This window comes from Cnephaeus nilssonii, assembly GCF_951640355.1.
Source record: "Cnephaeus nilssonii genome assembly, chromosome: 3".
Classification (NCBI taxonomy): domain Eukaryota; kingdom Metazoa; phylum Chordata; class Mammalia; order Chiroptera; family Vespertilionidae; genus Cnephaeus; species Cnephaeus nilssonii.
In genome coordinates this window covers 57,461,905-57,482,268 of record NC_137074.1, presented here as the reverse complement: position 1 = coordinate 57,482,268, position 20,364 = coordinate 57,461,905, and the positions used below count along the sequence as shown (strand labels likewise).

At 43.2% G+C, this 20,364-nt stretch overlaps 1 protein-coding gene across 7 annotated transcripts in view; it reads right to left on the bottom strand.

Annotated features, from left to right (window-relative positions):
• Positions 1 to 14,318: 14,318 nt before the first annotated feature.
• The window catches only part of ILDR1 (immunoglobulin like domain containing receptor 1), a 32,348-nt gene continuing 26,302 nt past the window's right edge, over positions 14,319 to 20,364 (bottom strand). For 5 of the 7 annotated variants that reach the window (XM_079767284.1, XM_079767286.1, XM_079767287.1 and 2 more), the window contains 2 exons: positions 19,471 to 20,285; positions 14,319 to 15,097 (listed from right to left, as the gene is read on the bottom strand). In XM_079767284.1, coding sequence (XP_079623410.1) covers positions 15,056 to 15,097; positions 19,471 to 20,285 — 857 coding nt within the window. In that variant the 3' untranslated portion in view covers positions 14,319 to 15,055. Of the gene's footprint in view, positions 15,098 to 19,057; positions 20,286 to 20,364 lie in introns of those variants that run through there. The other 2 variants (XM_079767285.1, XM_079767283.1) reach the window with 2 other exon arrangements.

The window sequence follows — 20,364 nt, the reverse complement described above, 5'->3', positions numbered from 1 at the left end:
GCTGGAAAAACAAAGATGCATAATCTACCTTACCTGTGTGCAAACTTACCTCACTTACTTGCCTGACTGTCAAGACTGTAAAGAGTGCAAAGGCCTTGAAGAAGTAATGGCATATTGAGGCAGAGCAAGAAGGACACTATGATAGGACTGGATCCTCCCTACTTAAATCCTTCTCTTAGAGAAAATCTCCAGCCACAACCCAGAAAAGGGGAAGTCCTAGATACTAAGTAACCCTGTCATCCTTAGAGTTTGGACCAAGGGTGGACTTTGGCAAAGTGGTTCCATCAGAGTCCCTCAAGAATTTAGAATTGAGACAAAGGTTCAGAGAGTTAGGGCACTTTAACTGAAAGGTGTGTAGGTTGTTGCGGGTAAGGGTGTTGGCATCATGGCAACTTTGTATAAGCAAAAGTTACACTGGGTCAAAATTAGAATCCTGTAACACAAAGTGGTCAGCAGAAAAGACAGATGAGCAAATACAGAGAGAAAAGCAGAACTGCTTAAAAGAAAGACACAAAAAAAAGAGCAATAGAAAGAGACAAAAACAGACAAGAGGACAGACATTCAGGGAAAAATGAGGAAGATAAGGGGACAGGATATCAAATGGGAAAGAATGGGACTCAAGAATTGGGATGGGCACCCTGGAAGGATTCAGATGACTCCAAGTATCTGCTAACTCAAACACCACAGAGCCTCTGTTACAGCAAAAGAAGCCTTTTACCCTCCATGACTGAGGATGATCCTGCCTTGCTTAAAGACCCTGTAGTGATCCCATTTGAGGTGCTTTCCTGGCAAATGAGTACCAATTCTCCTCATGCCCTGCTCCACTCTCCTTCATTGCCTTCATATCTATAACTGTAGACAAATCCTAAAACATCCATGGGGCCAATTGCCAAGTCTAATTGGGGAGCAAGAGGGCTGCATGGCAAGAATTACAAAATTGCACTAATGTTTATCAGCAAGAACCTGAGGAATATACATGGAACTGAATTATGAGTGTACTAGACGGGAGATGGAAGAAAATAAACGTCAGTTTATTATTATGCAGGTGCACTTAACAGAGATTCTGGACTCAATGTACTATCACATGCAGTTGGTAGAGTTCTACTTATTTTCTCTTTTTGCTGTTAGTAGACTGAAAATTGGATTCACTTCTGGCCTATGCTGAGTTGAGATGCCTGCAGAGCAGCTCTATTATAAGGCATAGATCTGGGCTAATGATTTGTCAGGACAGTCAGGGACATGAAAGGGATAAGATGAGGACTGGTAACAGGTTGTTCTGGAGAAAGAGTTATGTGAAGGGACCTCTCAGCATGAACTCATAGTGTCAGAATATTTGTGTCCTATGTAAATGCTCATCAAAGGGCCTTTGCTTCACACAAAGTTTTCTTTATCCAGATAAACATAATGACCCTCTTACTTGTAGAGGAAGGAATAGAAAGATTTAGGGAGATGAGAATGTTAGAGTGGATTTGTTATGTATTACCTACTGAGCCATCCCTGCCCCAAGGACATGAGTTGGTAGAGTGGCCTTGTGTAGTAGGTGTCCTGTAGGGCCCAGTGGCTCAGCCTCCCCAGTCACCTGAGCTGGGCCTCATGTGCACCCCTGTGTGGGCTGTGTGCACAGTCTTGTAGTTGAGCCGTGATTGCTGTTGGCATCACTGGGAGGAATTGAGCCCCCAGGCCAATTGGCTCTGAGGACCAGTTGCGACTACAGTGGAAGAGCTGCTGTGCAGGAGACACCCCTATGGAGCAGGACTTGCTTCAGTGGGGCTTTGCTGCTCACTGAATCTGTCCCTTCAGTTGTGTCACTTGTGGATGTGTAGAGTTGTAATCTGGCATTGTCTGAAACTGTCTACCAGATGCACTGGCTCCGGGGCCCCCTGGGGGTGCAAAGTCATCCCCTACCTGTGCCTTGCTTAGGGCCACCCATCAGGAGCTACAGAGTGATCTGCAGATGGCTGCTACTTGTGTTGGGCTTGGAAGTGCTCAGGAGAGGCCAAGCTGTGAAGCAAGGCAGGCTGCTGCTAGTGCTGAGCCTGGGGCCTCTTATTAAGTGGTATTGGGCATGCTGATGCCAGCTGCTGCTTGTTTGAGAGATTTTAGGAAATTCTAAAGCCTGAACCAGGACATGCCATTCATATGGAAAAGACACTGCAAACAGCTTGGGTGGGGCTGCAAATTAGATGGGTGGGGTCTCAGGGAATCACCCGGGTGGTGCAAACAGTGTGAGTCAGGTTGATGGAGACTCAGATATGGCACCTTCCAGTGAGCTCTGCGATGATGAGGGAGGTCTCAGCCTAGGAACAATGACCTCTGCAAGCACCCTTTTTCTGGAGAAAGCCACCCCTGAGTTCTTGCTCTGATGCCAGACAATCCAGTTCCTCCCCATATGTCCCTGGATCTCCCCAAGCCACTGTCCTAGCACTGGAGTTCAGAGGAAGCTAGTCCAAGGAAGTCCATGTGTTGGCCCTTTAAGAGGAACTGCTAGAGTTTCTAAGAATTGTGTCATCCAGCCATAATCCCACTGGTTTTTACAGCCCAAAGTTATGGGGGCTTCTCTTCCCAGCACTGGAAACCTGGGCTTAGGGGTCTGGTTTGGGTTGGGACTCCTTGCTCCTCATGGGAGGCCTCTGTATCCTAGATATCCCTCCTGATTAAGAACACACCACATGTGGGTGTTGGACCAGTCCATTCCATTTCTCCATCCCTCCTACCAGTCTTAATGTACTTTCTTCTTTAATTCTCTAGTTGTAGGGCTTCCATTCAGCCATATTTCAGGTGGTCCTGAGTGATGGTTGTTCTGTATTTTAGTTGTAAGTGTTTTTAAAAATAAATTTTTATTGATTTCAGAGAGGAAGGAAGGAGAGATAGATACATTAATGATGAGAGAGAATCACTGATGGGCTGCCTCCTGCACAACCCTGATTGGGAATCAAGCCTACAACCTGGGCATATGCCCTGACTGGGAATTGAACCGTGACCTTCTGGTTCATAGGTCAACATTCAACCACTGAGCCACACTGGCTGGGCTTTAGTTGTAATTTTGATGTGGTTGTAGGAGGTAGTGAGTACCATGTTTACCTACATTACTTTATTGGCTCTTGACCAGGTCACTGAATTTCAAAGTAAGAAATCTTCAAGTATTCAGGCAGAATAAATGAATATTTAAATATTAACCAGTTATTGAACTTCAGTGTGTATGAGAAACTCTGAATTGATTTGTTAAAATATTACTGGATTCTATACCCAACATTTCTAACTTAGTAGCTGTAAAATGGGGCCTAAGAATTTGCATCATAACAAATTCCCAGGTGATACTGATGCTGCTGATCCCGGGACTATACTTTAAGAACCACAGATCTATAGACAAGCAAAGAAAGAAAATCCCCACAGATTGTACTCAGTCTTTTCCACAGCAACATTTAATACTGAAAGATAATGGAACAAAAATTATACCAAAATGTGGTCAAAATTTTAGGGCCACTGACAGCTTTCATAAACATAAACAAACTCAAGGAAGATTGCCTTTATGAGAACTTATTGCAAAAGCTTTGTGATAATGAAGTGATGAATTAAAATAAAGAACTTGGGAATGAATAGGTTGCGTTAGATATAAACCAATACTAAGTATGAGAATGTGATTATAAAGCACCTTATAAATAGAAAGTTTGATAAAACTAATACTTATGTACACAGAAACAGAATAATATATCTCATCTATAAAGAATAAAATATGTAAACTGAAATTTGAGCCTCTCTTTAATAAGGGCACCAACTTTAACTTTAAAAGAAACTGAACAAAATTAGTAAAAGGTCCTAAAAGTCCTTTTTTATTTGGACACTATTCTGAAAATCATTTTTTTTTCTGATAATAAAATCTAGAGGGTACAGTATATTCTTGATCAGAGTGACTAAATAAAGTTTGTATTTACTAATTCAGGTTCAGATGAGGTCTCCAGTAATACAAAACTCATCTACATTCTATCTTACCTACAATTTCTTTGCTGTAGTTTCCTGCTATTCAAGGTAAAGAAATTAAAACTTGTGCTGTCAAACAGTCTAATGACTTACCTGAAATGTAAATCTTTTTGTTTGTAAAAAATTGTGAAATACGTTTGAGATAATGAAAGGAAGTCCAAGGCCTGGCTAGTTCGCATCTTGATGTAGCTGAACTTAAAATGAACTCTATAAACACTATCTTCCATGAAACTCTATTCTCCATGAACTCTACCCCAAGAAAAGCACAACATTTTACTCTACCGAATTATAAAAGACTAGAACAGCTTTTGATTTTTAAGATGACTATCAGAAGTCTTTGTATCCCTTCTTTAGATGTTGGAAAATAATCTTGAATAAAAAATATCTTTTTCAGGTTTTCTAAAATAAATATACTGAGAAATTTGTTTACTTTGACAACAAGACTGAGGTGGGAGGTAAGGAGCAGAGAGATTGGAGGAAATATGAGAATTTCTAACATTTTCTCTCTCTCTCTCTCTCTGTCAGCAGGAAGTCCATTTGAAACCTGGGGTTTTAAAACACAGTAACTCCAACTCCTTTGTCTTTTTTGATAATCTGGGAGAGCTCTTTTATAAGACAAAATCTCTTGAAAGATTTGAAGTTTAACAAAACCTTTACTTTCATTTCAATTTCCTTCCTTATGTTAAAGTCAAGTAGAAAAAGGCATTTTAATTAAAACTAGCATTCATATGAACACATTTTGAAAGGATTTCAATCACTCATTATATATGTATGCACAGAATACACTTGGGGATGATATTCATCTAGTATACTTAAGATTTTTATTGAGGTATAGATGTATCATAGATTACACCCATAAATTTACAACTTAATGATTTTTAGTAAATTTACTAAAAAAAGTTGTGCGACAATCGTCATATTCAATTTTAGAAAATCTCCATCACCTCTTACCCATTTGCAATGAATTTCTTCCCGCCCCAGTCCCAGGCCACCACTAATCTACTGTCTCTATAGATTTGTCTTTTCTGGACATCCTATCTAATAAAGAGGGAATATGCTAATTGACCCTCATGCCATCACAAAGTTGGCGGTGCCCACAGCCAATAAGGAGGGAATATGCTAATTGACTGCCCCGCCCTCAAAGATGATGGCGCCCACAGCCACAAGATGGTGGTGCCCAGTCCCCTCCGCCCTGCCGGGGCAGCAGACACAGCAAGGCTGGACCTGCCCCCAGGTGGGCCTAACTGCTCTGCGCACCTGCCTCCGGAATCCCCCAGTCCCCTTAGCCCCCCAGCCACCCAGGGCCGGCCTGAGGCACAGGCAAGCCTCGGATGTTGGCTGCCCAGCCACCCAGGGCCGCCCAAGGCTCAGGTAACCAGAGCCGGCTGAGGCTTGCGCTACTTGCAGTGGCAGCAGCAGAGGTGTGATGGGGCATCGCCTTCCCCTGATCGCCGGGTCGCCTCCCGCCCCTGAGGGCTCCCGAACTGTGAGAGGGGCCATGCCGGGCTGAGGGACCCCCCCCCCACCCACTCCAGTGCATGAATTTTCATGCACCGGGCCTCTAGTTTCATATAAATAGAATCACACAATATGTGGTCTTTTACATCTGGCTTCTTTCACTTTGTATAATGTTCTTGAAGTTCATCCACATGTAGCATGTATCAGTTATTTGTTCTTTACTATTATAGATATACCACATTTTGTTCATCCATTCACCAATTGATGGAAATTGAGATTTCTTCCCTGCTTTTTAAAGTTATTATAAATAAGGCTACTATGAACATTCATGTACAAATCTTTTATGTGCATATAATATTCTTCTTGGGTAGATAACAAGGGAGTAAAATTCCTATGTCATATAGTAAATTTATGTTTAATGTGGGTGTTTGTTTTTAATTGTCGAAAGGCTTTTCAAAGTGGCTACATCATTTTTACATTTTCATCAACAATTATGAGGATTCTCATTTCTCTGCATCTATGCTATCAGTTATTATTTTTTGTCTCTTTTATTTTCATTTCTAGTCGGTGTAAAGTGATATCTTATTGTGATTTTAATTTGTATTTTTCTAATAACTAATCCTCTCTAATAAAATGGTAATTGCAAATTAACCACCACTCCGCTACATGAGCCACACCCATCAGCCAAGCCACGCCCACCAGCCAATCAGGGCAAGTATGCAAATTAACCCCATCCAAGATGGCTACAGCCACAGAGAGCAAGGTTTCCCAGGTAACAGAGCAAGCCAAGCTTTCTGATAGCCGTTGCAGGCCTAAGCCTCCACTCAAGCTACAAAGTTTCAATTATAGAAGGTAAACAAATTCAAACAAATGGCAGCAGAATGGAGCTTGAGAGAGCAGGCCAGGGTTGCCGGCGGCAACAGGGGAAGCAAAGCTTTCCGCACACCCTGGCCAGGCTCACCCGCTTAAGGCTACAAAGTTTCAATTGTAGAAGGTAAATTAACTGCCACAGAAATGGCTGCTGCCCCGGAGGGAGCAGCAGGCTTGGCTCCGCTCCAGGCTACAAAGTTTCAATTGTAGAAGGAAAATAAATTCCAGATACCAGGGCCTCCACTTGGGTTGCCAGGGGGCATGGCCGGCCTGCAAACCACCACAGGCCCCTCACTCAGGCCACTCCACACCCCAAGGGAACCCCACCCTGATCCGGGACACCCTTCAGGGCAAACCAGCTGGCCCCCACCCATGCACCAGGCCTCTATCCTATCTAATAAAAGAGTAATATGCAGATTGACCATCACTCCAACACACAATATGTCTGCCCCCATGTGGTCAAAGATCCTGCCCCCATGTGGACACAAGATGGCCACTACAAGATGGCCAGCAGGAGAGGGCAGTTGGGAGGCACCCGGCCTGCAAGGGAGGGCAGTTGTGAGGGACCAGGCCTGCAAGGGAGGGCAGTTGTGAGGGACCAGGCTTGCAAGGGAGGGCAGTTGGAGGTGATCAACCCTGCAGGAGAGGGCAGTTAGGGGTGACCAGGCCGGCAGAGGAGGGAAGTTGGGGGCAAACAGGCTGGCAGGGGAGCAGTTAAGCATCAACCAGGCTGGCAGCGGAGTGGTTAGGGGGTGATCAGGCTGGCAGGCAGAAGCAGTTAGGGGCAATCAGGAAGGCAGGCAGGCAAGCAGTTGGGAGACAGCAGTCCTGGATTGTGAGAGGGATGTCCGACTGCCCATTTAGGCCTGATCCCACCAGGATCGGGCCTAAACGGGCAGTTGGACATCCCTCCAGGAGTCCCAGATTGGAGACGGTACAGGCTGGGCTGAGGGACAATCCCCCGCCGTGCACGAATTTCGTGCACCGGGCTTCTAGTGATACGATAAAAGGCATCTTTTCATGTTATTAGTCATCTTTGTTTTCTTTGGTGAAATCTCTATTCAAATCTTGCCTATTTTTTAAAAATTGAGTTGTCTTATTGAGTTGTAAGATTTTCTTATATATTCTGGTTATAAGTATTTCATCAGAAATATGGTTTGTGGCTTGTGTTTTCATTTCCTTTATGGTGTCTTTTGAAGTGCATAAGGTTTGCATTTTTATGAAGTCCAATTTAAAATTTTTTTCTCTTAAAGATAATGCTATTGGTAACTCTTTACCTAATCCAAGGACATGCTTTTCTCTACATGTTTTATAGTTTTAGCTCTTACATTTAGACCTATTATCCATTTTAAATTGTTTATAAATGGTAGGAAGGGTCTAAATCCATCTTTTTGCATATGGATAAAATGACTCAGCATCATTTGTAAAATAAATTATCTTTCCCCCATTGAAATGTCTAAACACTTTTGTCAAAACTCTATTTACCATAAATATAAGGACTTATTTCTGGAGTCTTAACTCTGTTCTATTGATCAATATGTCTATTTTTATGTCAGTACCACACTATCTTAAGTACTGTAGCTTTATAGTACATTTTTAAAATTGGAAGGTATGAGTCCTCCAATTTAATTTTTCAAGATTGTTTTGACTATTCTGAGGACCAGCCTTGCATACCTGAAATAAATCCTACTTATTTATGGTGTATAATTATTTTTATATATTAAAATATTGGTAGTATTCTGTTAAGGATTTTTGCAACTAAGTTCAGGAGGGATGTTTGTAGTTTTGTTTTTTTGTAATGTCTTTGTTTGGCTTTGCACTGGCTTCCTGAATGAGTTGCGAAGTATTTCCTCCTCTTCTATTGTATGGAACAGATTATGTCAAGTTAGTGTTAATTACCCTTTAGAGAGTTGCTAGATCTCTCTCTAGTGAGATTATATGGGCCTTGAAATTTCATTTTGGAGAGTTTTTCAATTAAAAATTCCATTTCCTTAATGATTATAGAACTATTCAGATTGTCTAATTTAGTTAAAATTTGGCAGTTTCTGGTACTTAAGGAATTGTTCTATTTCTTCTAAGTTGTAATATCAGCATAAAGTTGTTTGTAGTAGCACTCCCTCCCTTATTTTTTTTAATGTCTTTAGTATCTGGAATGATATCTCCTATTTCATTCCTAATACTGGTGATTTGTGTTCTATTTTTATCAGTCTTTCTAGAAGTTTCTCAATTTTATTGATATTTTGAAGAACCAGCTTCTTGTTTCCTTTATTTTTGTTTTTTGTTTTTCTATGTCCAATGTTATTTTATGCTCTTATCTTTATTATTTCACTAGAAGCCCACCACCCACCCTCAAGTCGCCGGTCCGGCCCTGCCTCCCTCTCCAGCCCTAGAAGCAGCTGCGGCCACTGCTGATCAGGCCCTCCCCCAGTGAAGACACGCGGAGGCCCCTGCCGCCCCATCCCCGACGCTAGCGTGCAATCTCTCCTGTCCAGTCGACCCATTATGGCGTCTCGGTTAATTAGCATATTTCTCTATTATATATATATATATTAGAGGCCCGGTGCATGGATTTGTGCACCAGTGGGGGTCTTTCGACCTGGTCTGCGGGGATCGGGCCAAAACTGGCAGTCCGACATCCCCTGAGGGCTCCCAGATTGCGAGAGGGTGCTGGCCAGGCCGAGGGACCCCCACCGATGCACGAAATTTGTGCACATTAAAAGGGAATTATTTTAATATTGCTATTTGCCCTTTCTCTATAATAGACGTGTCAGAGATGAAAGAAAATTAGTAAAATGTACATGAAAATCTCCCTCCTGTCAGAGTCTGGGGCATGCCGCAGGACCCAGAGTCAAGTCCCCACCCACCCGCACACGCCTCGAAATCGCACGAGACCCAGACCCAGTCGGCCCCACCCCCATCAAGCCCCACTGGGCGGGGGGTGCAGCCTGAGATCCCCCGTCAAGCCCCGCCAGGCAGGGAGTGCGGCCTAAGGTTCCCCGCCCCCGCCAGGTACCATGCAGCCTTAGGTCATTATGGCGTCATGGTGTGACAACCATTTGCATATTAGCCTTTTATTATTATGATAGATTCCTTTTGCTTGATTTTCTAGTTTCATAAGGTAAGAACTTAAGTTATTGATATGATACTTGTCCTCATTTTTTATGTAAGCACTAGAGGCCTGATGCATGAAAATTTGTTCAAGAGTAGGCCTTCCTTCCCCCAGCTGCCGGCACTGGCTTCCCTCCAGCACCCGGGACCTGGGCTACTTCCCTCCTCTGGCTGCCTGCAGGCACCTGGGACCCAGGCTGCTTCCTTCCAGCTGCCCGCAGGCACTCAGGACCTGGGCTGGCTTCCCTCGGGCCGCCCGAGGGCATGTGGAAGACTTCTGGTCTAATTAGCATATTACCATTTTATTATTACTAGAGGCCCAGCACGCATGAAATCATGCATGGTTAAGGTCCCTAGGCCTAGCCTGGCCTCAGTCGCTGGCCTCTGCCGCCCTGCGACACTACGTGAAGCTCCCCGCACCAGGACGCTCCACGATGTTCGTGGCCCCACGACTGCTCCGCAAAACCCCCCACCCTGCGACTGTTCCGCGAGTATCCCCCCACCCGCCTGCTCTGTGAAATTCCACCCGCCCCATGACTGCTCCGAGATGCTCCCCCTGCCCCTCGACTGCTTCACAAAATTCCCCCCTCCCCACGACTGCTCCATGAGGCTCCCCTGCCCCTTGACTGCTCTGTAAAGCTTGCTGCCGCCCTGTGAAGCTCACTGCTGGATGCTCCGCAAAAATCCCCCCACCCCGCCACTGCTCTGTGAGGCTCCCCCCACCCCGTGACTGCTTTGCGAAACTCCCCCACCCCACGATTGCTCCACGAAATTCACTGCCGCCAGGTGACTGCTCCACGTAGCTCCGCAAAACTCCCCTGCCCGGTGACTGCTCCGCTAAGCTTGCTGCCGCCCCGAGAAGCAGCCCACCGCCGCCACCACCACTCAACAGTCCACAGTCCTGCCTGCCACCATCTCCCCGCCATGGTGAGCGGCTCAGGGGCTGGGGGGTGACCAAGAGGTGCTCCATGCACTTCAGGGTGACTGGTCGTCCATTCGGTCATGACGGCACCTGGCTCTTTATATATTAGGATAGATTTTAGTGCTATAAATTTCCCTCTCAGCACTGCTTTAGCTGCATCCCACCAGCTTTGATATGTTGTGTTTTCATTTGTATTTAGTTCTATGAAGTACTTTTTATTTCCCTTTAGATTTCTTTGACCCATAATTATTTATGTGTTGTTTTATTTCTAAGTGTTTTGAGAGTTTTCTGTTGTCTTTGTTATAGATTTCCAGTTTTATTCCATTATAGTCAAAGCTCACACTCTGCATGATTTCAATTATTCTACATTTGTCAAGGTTTGTTTTATGGGTTTGTTTTTCTATTTGATAAATGTTTTACAGGCAATTGAGAAAAAATGTATTCTGCTATTTTTGGATGATCTGTTACATATATGTTAATTAGATCCTGTTGATTGATTTTTTCATTCAGATCATCTATATCCTTTTGATATTTTTCCTAATAGTTCTATGAGTTGCTGGATGGAAGAGGTGTTAACATTTCCAACTATGATAATAGAATTCTCTTTCTTCTTTCAGCTTTATCAGTTGTTGCTACATGTATTTGAGGCTTTGTGGTTTAATTTTTACACATTAGTATATTGTGTCTTCCTAGCAGATTGATCCTTTTTGATTCATCAGATAATGTCCCTTTTTGTCTCTGATAATTTTCTTTGAAGTCTACTTTATGAGATATTAATCCCCATCCTTTTACTTTCAACCTACCAGTGTATGAATTTGAAATGAGTTTCTTATATGCAGCCTATAGTTGGGTGGGTTTTATTTTTTAATCTACTCTGCCAATCTCTATCTTTTGATTGGTGTATTTAGACCACTTACATTTAAGTTAATTATTGATATGCTTGCACTTTAGGATGCTATTTTATCATTTATTTTCCATATGTTTCTTTTGGTTCTTGTTGTTCTGTTATCTCTTTATCTTTCTGATTACTTGTATGGATTATTTGATTTTTTTTATAGCACTTTTGAATTTGTCTCTGCATAGGTTTCATAGTGATTGCTCTGGGTACTACTTATAACTATGTACTGGTATCACCATTTACCACTTCAAATGAAGTATTGAAACCTCACTTCCATTTAGGTCCCTTTACATTCCCACCTTTAAATTTCATTGTTTATAATATTAGATGGTATTATAATTTTTGTTTTAATATTTGAATATGACATAAAATCCATAAGGAAAAGAACTGTCTATTGTATGGACTCATGCTTCTGCTCTTTCTATTGTTTCTTTTTGCTTCCTGGTGCTCAAAGTTTCCTTCTTTTTGAAGAATTTCCTTTAGCCAATCTTTCAAGGGTAGTTTTGCTAGTCACAAAATCTTTTAGTTTTCATTCATCTGTTTTTTTTATTTTCCCTTCATTCTGATAGTTTTGCTAGATATAGAACTGTAGGTCACCAATTCTTTCCATTTAGCACTTAAAAATATTTTGTCATTTCTCCTTCATGATTTCACATAAGAAATCCATCGAAATTGGTGTTTCCCTACAAGGAATGTATTGGTTTTCTCTGGCTGCTTTCAGGATGTTTTTCTTGTCTTTAGTTTTCAAAAACTTATGATGTGTCTTGGCATGAATTCTTTGGGTTTATCCTGTTTAGAGTTAATTCCACTTCTTGGCTCTCTAGGTTGATATCATTCATCATATTTGAGAAGTTTTCAGCCATTATTTCTTCAAATGCTCATTCATTCCCACTCTTTCTTCTCTATTTTCTAAGACACCAATAATATAAATGTTGGATATTTTTTGTCCTAAGGCTCTGTTCTTTTCTTTTTCTAGTCTGTTTTCTCTCTATTGTTAAAACTGGGTGAAATCTATTGTTCTGTCCTCAAGGTCACTAAGTCTATCCTCCGTCATCTCCATATTACTACTGAGCCCATCCAGCAAGGTTTTTGTTTTTTAATCCTCACCTGAGGATATTTTTTCCCATTGACTTTTAGAGAGAGTAGAAGGGAGGGAAGAGGCAAAGAGAGAGAGAGAAACATTGACATGAGAGAGACACATCAATTGGTTGCCTCAGTTGGGGATAGAACCTGAACCAATTCCCTTGACTAGGAATTGAACCTGAAATCCTTTGGTCCATGGTTAGATGCTCTAACCACTGAACAAAACTGGCCAGGGAAACCCAGTGAGTTTTTATTTCTGTTGTATTTTTCAGGTCTCTAATTTCTATTTGTTTCTTTTTCATAAACTTCTATTTCTTTTGGGAGATTTTCTATTTTTTCATTTAAGAGAATTTGTAATTGTAGCATTTTATAATGTCAGCCTTCCAATTCTCATCAGATAACTCCAACATTTGATTTATCTTAGTGTTGGCAGCAGTTGATTTCATTTTTTCATTCAAGTTGTGATTTTCTTGTTATGCTAGACATTTTGTCTATCACATTCAGATACTCTGGGTCCTACTTAAATATTTTATTTTACAGGGAGTTACTTTACTTAGGTTTAGCATATGATTATTAGCCTACTCTTGTACATCCCCATGGCGGTTTCATTTTCAGAGTCTTTGTGGTGTTATTTGGTCTGTCTGATGTACCCAATACTGCTGGGGCTTGTGCTGGTCTCTGTTAATGCTGCCTGAGTGTGTAGGAGGAATTTTCTCTGACTGGATTGCTAGATACTAGTATATCTTGGTGTGGGAGGGGTGTGGAGGAATCCTTCTATTGGTACCCTCTAGCTATACAGGTTTCTCAGCCAGCGAGGCGAGTCTCAGTTCCATGGAGACAAAGTGACTTCTGGGACCAGGCTGGTAGCTACAGGGCTTCTAACTGACAGGTGCTTTTTTTCTGGTTCCACCAGTCAGCCCTAGTGTCTCTGAGCAGGGAAGGAAAGTCTCCAAACCTTGGGAACAAAGAGACTTTCCCACTTGGGCCAGCTGCTTTCCTTGGTTCACTCTTACTGGTTCCTCCTACCTACCTCAGTATCTCTCCATGGAAAAGAGGATTCTCAGGCCCAACAGGGAAGGAAAATGCATACCCTATTTTTGGCAAGGCTCCCAGCTGCTTCTTCCCCTGAGGTCGTCAGAGGGTCTTCTACTAGATCCAGGGGACGAATGAGCTGAGATACCTTTTATTGCTAGGTGGAAAGTCAGAAAATGCCAGGTCTGGGTGACCATCTGCTATTGATTGAGGGACACAAGATGACCTGCCTTTTGTGTTGTTCTTCTGGTCCTGAGTTCCCAAACCAGCTTGTCTTCTTTTTAGCACCATTCACACTTTCCCTTTGCTTATTTCTTGTGCCACTTTCAGGATTTATAAAGTTGTGCTAAGCAAGAAGGAGCAGGGAAAAAAAATCTATGCCATCTTACCCTGACCAGAAGTCCCGCACCTACTGAATTTGATGTATTCATTACCTATTAAAATTTTTTTTTCTGCTAATTTACACTCAATTACATTATGTAAATGAAAAAATGCCAAGACACCTTTGCCCAAAGCTGGCATTTAGCTTATTTTTCCAACATAGAATTAATGAGACTAGGGGGGAAATGGTTATGTCAACACAATAGGACCTACATTGAGCTTGGGGCAATACACATAAAGATACTGTTGAGGAACACACACACACACACACACACACACACACCTTCTCACAGGCCACATCCTTCCAGTCTTCTCCAGGAGGGTCTCTACATCAAGCACAAATGGATTCATGAAGCCACCAAGGGTTCTGGGGAAAACAGGAGCGAGTGGTAGAGCTTATTATAGAGAAGGTACAGCCCCTCCTTCTGGGGTTCTGAGTGGCAAAACCTGCCTGGAAGGTTCTGCTTGTGAGGACTGAGGGGTGCCAGGAGAAAGGCGGCTCCAGGACTCCTCAGGCTGCCCTGGCTCTTCTCTGAGCTTGAGTGGGGAAGAAGGCCTCATCCAGTCAAATGCACCAAAGTAGGTATTTATTTGGGGCAGAATCCTCACGCCAGTATATTTTATTTCTTCTTACTTATATACTCTGTTGTTCCCAAGAAACATTTAAAGTGATTTTAATGGATACATATATACAAAAATATAAATTAGATATAAGCAAAAACATAAAACAAACAACAGGAAAACAAGCTGGTACAAAACTGCTTTTCTGCTACACTTGGAATAAATGGCTCATAAGAGAGCACTCTGTTGGGAGTATTTCCTGTGCCATCTCTTCCTGGGCCCTCAGGGGCACTTGGGACTGGGCACGGGGGCAGCAAGGTGGGAGGGACTCTCTACATATGCTATAGAGAGAAGTACCCATGGAAATTTTCCTATCATACTCCATAGATTTCCTGCTCCTGACACATGTTTGACTTTATTCTTAAAGATTCCTGAGTTCTCCCTTTGAGAATGGCCATGGTTCTGGCCATGGTTCCTAGTTGAGGACTCAGGCAATTAAGTTCTTGAGGAATCACATCTCATTTGGGCCCATTACAAGTCAGAGACTATCTAAATATTCAGAGAGTGTGAACCAAGGCTAAAACCAAGTCATTAATTCCTAAAACTCTTGCTTTTAAAATTCTTCTATTTGATTCTCAGAATCTAAGCCAAAAGTTGTAAGATACAGACTTGCAGTGTCCTTCCCAAGTCACCTGGAAGTGTAGGTGATATTGACGATGTGCAGGAGCCGAGAGTCACCACAGAAGTAGTGCTGCATCCGGTGACTAAATGACCACACTCCTTCCACTATGGGAGCTGTCTTTCTCCTGAGGAATAGAAGAACAGAAAAATCGACTCAGCTGGGTTTTGTTTTCTATGCATATAATACATAAGGTGTTTTTGATTTAGGTGAAAATCTAGGTGAGTGGTGGCTGCTGGGACAGCAGATCTGAATCCAAAAAATATTTAACTCTTCATGAAGCCAGCCTTTCTTCCTGGGTTAGCTTTCTCTTCTTTCCTACCTCTCTGGAGCCTTCCCAAACATCTTTAATTTCTGAAAATTTCTTGAAGTCTTATTCACTCTACCTTTTTGATTTTTAACATCTTCAAGCCTCCCTTAGACTGAAAAAAAAAAAAAAAGGTACCTTGTTCCATTCATCAGTCTCTCTCCCATTCATTCATGATATGGCCCAGTCTCCCTTTCTTATGTATATACTCCTGAACTATTCTTTCTCAACCCTTGTCTTAAAAGTTTAGCTTCATATTTTAGTATTTCTCTGAAGTTATTTTTCAAAGATCAACTAATTACCTCTTCCTGACCAAAGTCAGTGCCCTTTCTTCAGACACCATTTGGTCTTTTGGCTTTTCAACTTGCTCTATAAGGGCAAGGACTATGGTTTACATTCCTTATATTTCTCTAACTTTGTATTGTAGGGGATTGTTTTACTTAGGTTTTGAATATCTACAGCTGTAGTACATGAATGTAACCTTTCTTATTTGAAATGGCAAGATACGGTATCTGTCCCAAAACATATTGTTCAAAATGCATTGTATATACTCTTAGAAATTTTGTGTTTCCAGTTTGTCAGGAAAGTGAGTTTTAGGCACATGGTTTCTAATAAAAAAGCTATGGGATGAATGCTCTCTGACACAAAGGAAAGCAACAAAGTGGCACAAAGGGAACTTTTCCAGGGTTTGCTGAAGAAAAATCTAGACATTATCAAGGAATAGACATTTTATTGAAAGGAGAAGATGAAATATCCTGCTCTAAAATAATTTTTTTTTATTAAGTCAAAGAGTAACAAAAACCAAAACAAACAATCCTGGATTCTCTATAGAAAGTTTGAGTTTAGCTTAGAGAGGAAAGGATGCATTAGTTTTCTCTCAGAACAGGTTGTAGAATGAGTACGTACAGGCCAAGTTTGGAACAAACAGGAAATGGCTTGAGGAGCCCTTTCTGATAGGGCGGATTGGAAAGAAAGATAATCAATTTGAAGGAGACCAGAGCAGAGGGGCCACTCAGTCTGAAACCCCTGGGTTTTAAAGCTCTGTGTGACTACTGCTTCTCATATTTCTGAGGTTGCAGCCTTTGGTGGACCTAAAATGAGATCTTAGCTAGTGCCCTAGTTCTGGCGTCAAATGGGAGATTCCTCAACAGAACTTCCCTTTTCTCTTGGACACTGTGCAGAGAACAGTTCTTACCTGTTTTACATTCCCATGCGATCATTTACATGAAAGCCCTTGTCTGTTGCTAACTACTTGTTACACATTAGTCTTGAGAGAGAAGATTCCATGTATACCAAAAGATTTTTTAAAATTTATATTGCTCTGAATATTAATAAAGTATTTTTAATAAGTATTCTGTAAAAAAGTTATAGTGAAGGAAAACTGTTGAAAGCCTGGTTTAAGAAAACAGTGATAAGTCTTATCAACTCAAGGAGTAAACAAACCTCCACGTTATACATAATCAAAGATCACCATCTAGTGGCCCAATTGTATTATAACTTCTGAAGTTAGCTGCAAGCTTCAAAGACTTCAGAGGCCAGGGAGGTGTGTGGAAAGCATCCAGCCCCACCAAGCAGAGGAGAAAAGAAAAAGACTTCGGTCCCACTAAAAGCATTCAAAATTCAAGTTACACACAAAACACTGTGCCCTTTAGACCAACCAATCTCCCAAATCAAGTTTCGGTCCTGGGCCTCTGATCACTCAGAATATGAGTGGACAGTGGGACGTGACTAAAGTAAAATGATACTCTTTGGGAGATAAACTCAGAGACATCCAAAACAATGAAGGCTTTTAAAATGACCTTCAGCGAAATCTCTGCCGCTCACCAGTAAGCTTACAATAAAAAACATGGGCTGCTTGGGGGTACATCTGGATTATTGGTGTGTACATCTGAATGATAAAGGAAGCTTTCAGAAAATGAAGAAATAAAATCATCAGAAAACATGACTGCCCCACACAACATGACTGAAAAGGGCACAGGTCTGAGTCAGAGGACTGTTCTAATTCTGGCTTCACTCCCTACCGACGGTGTGACTTTGGACATGTGCCTTAATCTCACTGAGCCTCACGGAGCTTTTTAAGGATTATTTTTAAGGATTATCTATAATAACAAAAGCGTAATATGCTAATTAGATTGGATGTCCTTCCGGACGAAGCTGGGGCTGCGAGGGAAGCCCGGGTCCTGGGTGCCAGAGGGAAGCTGGTGCCTGCAGCCGGGGGAAGGAAGGCCTACTCTTGCTCGAATTTCATGCATCGGGTCTCTAGCCCTATATAATAAAGAGCTAATATGCTAATTAGACTGGACGGGTAGAACACCTTCCAGAATGACTTTCCAGAATGACCTTCCAGAATGACCAGTGGGCGGGGGCAGCAGGGTCGTGGGGCCGCAAGGCAGCCGGGGCTGCGAGAGCCGAGCCCCTTGCACGAATTTCGTGCATCGGGACTCTAGTATGAAATAAGCATTGAAAAGGGCTTACCCCATTATCTGGAACATAATTGGTGTTTCTTTTACCTTTCTCTAACTTACAAGAAACCTCATAATTTTACTTAAAGAGAAGAAAATAAAGACAAGAAGATACTTAAAAGAAAATGGGGTTTGGATTTGGGGCCAAAAACTGGCTTTGAAATTGCATTTCTTTGCTGAAATGAAGTTAAGAGACAGTTTAGTCACTATCTAATTAAAGTAACAGCATTTGTCCTAGCTCTAACCGATTCTGTGGTTTCTGTCAGGATGTGATTTTCTTACTGGTAACATGGAAGGAAGAGTTGTATCCAATGTAAAATGAAGACAGTAGTACAAATCTCACAGGGTGTTGTAAGGATGAAAAGAGATGTAGCATAAATGTCCAGAGCTCAGTATCACTTAGGATACTACTAATTTTCATTATTACTGGTCGTTGCCTCTCTCATAGGACATCTGTGAGAGTATGACATACTTGTCACTGATCATTTCAGAAATGCCTGCAGGCCTTTGCTACCTTCTTCACTTTCTGACCAAGGTTCCCCCCTAGAAAGACCAGCACTGTGGCTCTCATAAGGTGCCTGCTCCTTTGCACACTCCATGCATGTAACTGGATTTTAAACCAATTATAGCAGAACCTGCATTTCCAAATGAGAGTTGAATCCTTCAGAGTGCATAAGAGACTAAAACTCTTGTTCCTATAATATCCCTCTACTCTGGCAACTTCTCTCAGAGCTTACTTCATATCCCTTTATCTCAACAGAACTGAAACAGGAAAAGATTCTGGTCAAAAGAGAAATGTAGTTTTGTGGGTAGCTTCTAAGTCAGTTCTGAAGGGAGATAAGAAATATTTTTTGAGCAACGAAAGCTTAACTTTGCAAAGTGACAACACTAAAAGAATACCATAATTTGGGAATATTAATTATAAAATAAGTTTTCAAAGTCACTTTTTCTTTAAAAAAAAAAAAAAAAGGTCTTATTCAGAGGCCCAAAAGGCCTACATCGATCCCTCTTTGCATCCCTTTTAGGCTGGAAAGCTCACTCATACCTCGTGGCAACCCTGCCTGATCATTGAATACTAAAGTAATGATATGTTTGTGTGTATGTGTGTGTGTGTGTGTGTGTGTGTGTGTGTGTGTGTATATATATATATACACACACACACACACACACACACACACACATATATATATATATATATATATATATATTTCCAAATCAGTTCAATGGTCCTTTCCCAGGAAGGTGGCAGGGGAGGGCTCAGGGGCCTCTCCTTGACTACAACTAACTTGAGGCACCTAGAGTAGCACATACATCCTCTGTCGGGCCAGGTGTTCTAATTTGGGGTATGGAAATACAGTTGCTAAGTAAAGCAAAGCAGCTGTGACAGGAAGTAAAAGCCTTAGCCATCAAGACCAGTGTTCAAGTTCTAGCTCCACTACTCACTTGGAGCTTAATGATTCTGAGCCTCATTTCCTCATCTGTGAAATGGGGGGACCTGAGGATGAGAAAGCCCTCTGTAAGCATCCAGCACCTCCCCTGCCCTCGGTACTCACTAGGTCCCTTCTAGCTTGTAAGGGGTGTCTCACCGAGCCCACGGGGCTAGCCGTGCAAAACAGGGAAGAGCTGGCCTTAGCGGTGGCCTGTGAGGTGGCCCGTGTCAGCTGTGGCCAAGCCTGGCTGAAGGGTTCTTTCTGCCCATGCCCTACCCTCAGCAGGATGCCCCAGGCTCACCGAGCGCCTCTCCACATTCCCTTTTTTCCTGCCATTCTTGCCTGGGATGACATCCAGTGAGCGGTAGCTGGGTGGCTTCTCCTCGGGCCAGTTTGGGGAGCGGGAGCGGCGGCGGCGGGCCCCCCAGCTCCGGGGTGGCCTCTCCTTCTCCTCCTCTGAGCTCCAAGAACTGAGGCCCGAGGGCAGGGGAGGGGAGTAGCTGCGGGGCCTGCGCCTCTGGGGCCTGTGCACGCTCTCCCGGGGGCTGGGCCTGCGGGGTCTGTCTGGGTGGCGGCTCCTGAGAGGCAGGTGGGCGGACCGCCGGCGGTCCTCACTGGACGAAGGGATGTCGCTGAGGCTATCCCGGTCTGACCAGGGCATGGGTGATGTGTTCGGCCTGGAGCTGCGGTGCCTTCCGCTCCGAAGCCGGTCCAGCTCCCTTCCTTCCAACGCCCAGTGCCTAGGCTGCCGGTCCTGCAGCTCCTGGTGGAAGCCAGAGTGGTGGTGCTGCCTCCTCTCCTCCCTCAGATCCCAGGCTCCAGGGGGAACTGGAGCGAGCCAATGCTGGTGGGAGGAGTTGCTGGTCATCAGAGAAGATGGCAGGTCTCTCAGTGGGGGCAGGCGGATGATTCTGCGTTCCACGACCTCGGAGCCCAGGGAGGACAGCATGCTGCAGGGTTGGCCAGAGATGGCTTTGAGGGTAGGGGGTAGGGGCTGGGCGGGGTTGAGGTTCCGCAGCTCTTTCTCCAAATACTCTAGGACACCGTTAGTGATGGGAGGGTGGGTGGTGGGCTGGGCCACTGGCATCTGTGGGAGGCTGGATCGCAGGGACAAATCTGTATGGGAACAAGGGTAAGAACATGCAGAAAAGTTGGCTCACAGAATGCTCCTCGGAGCCGGGGCACCAAAATGCCA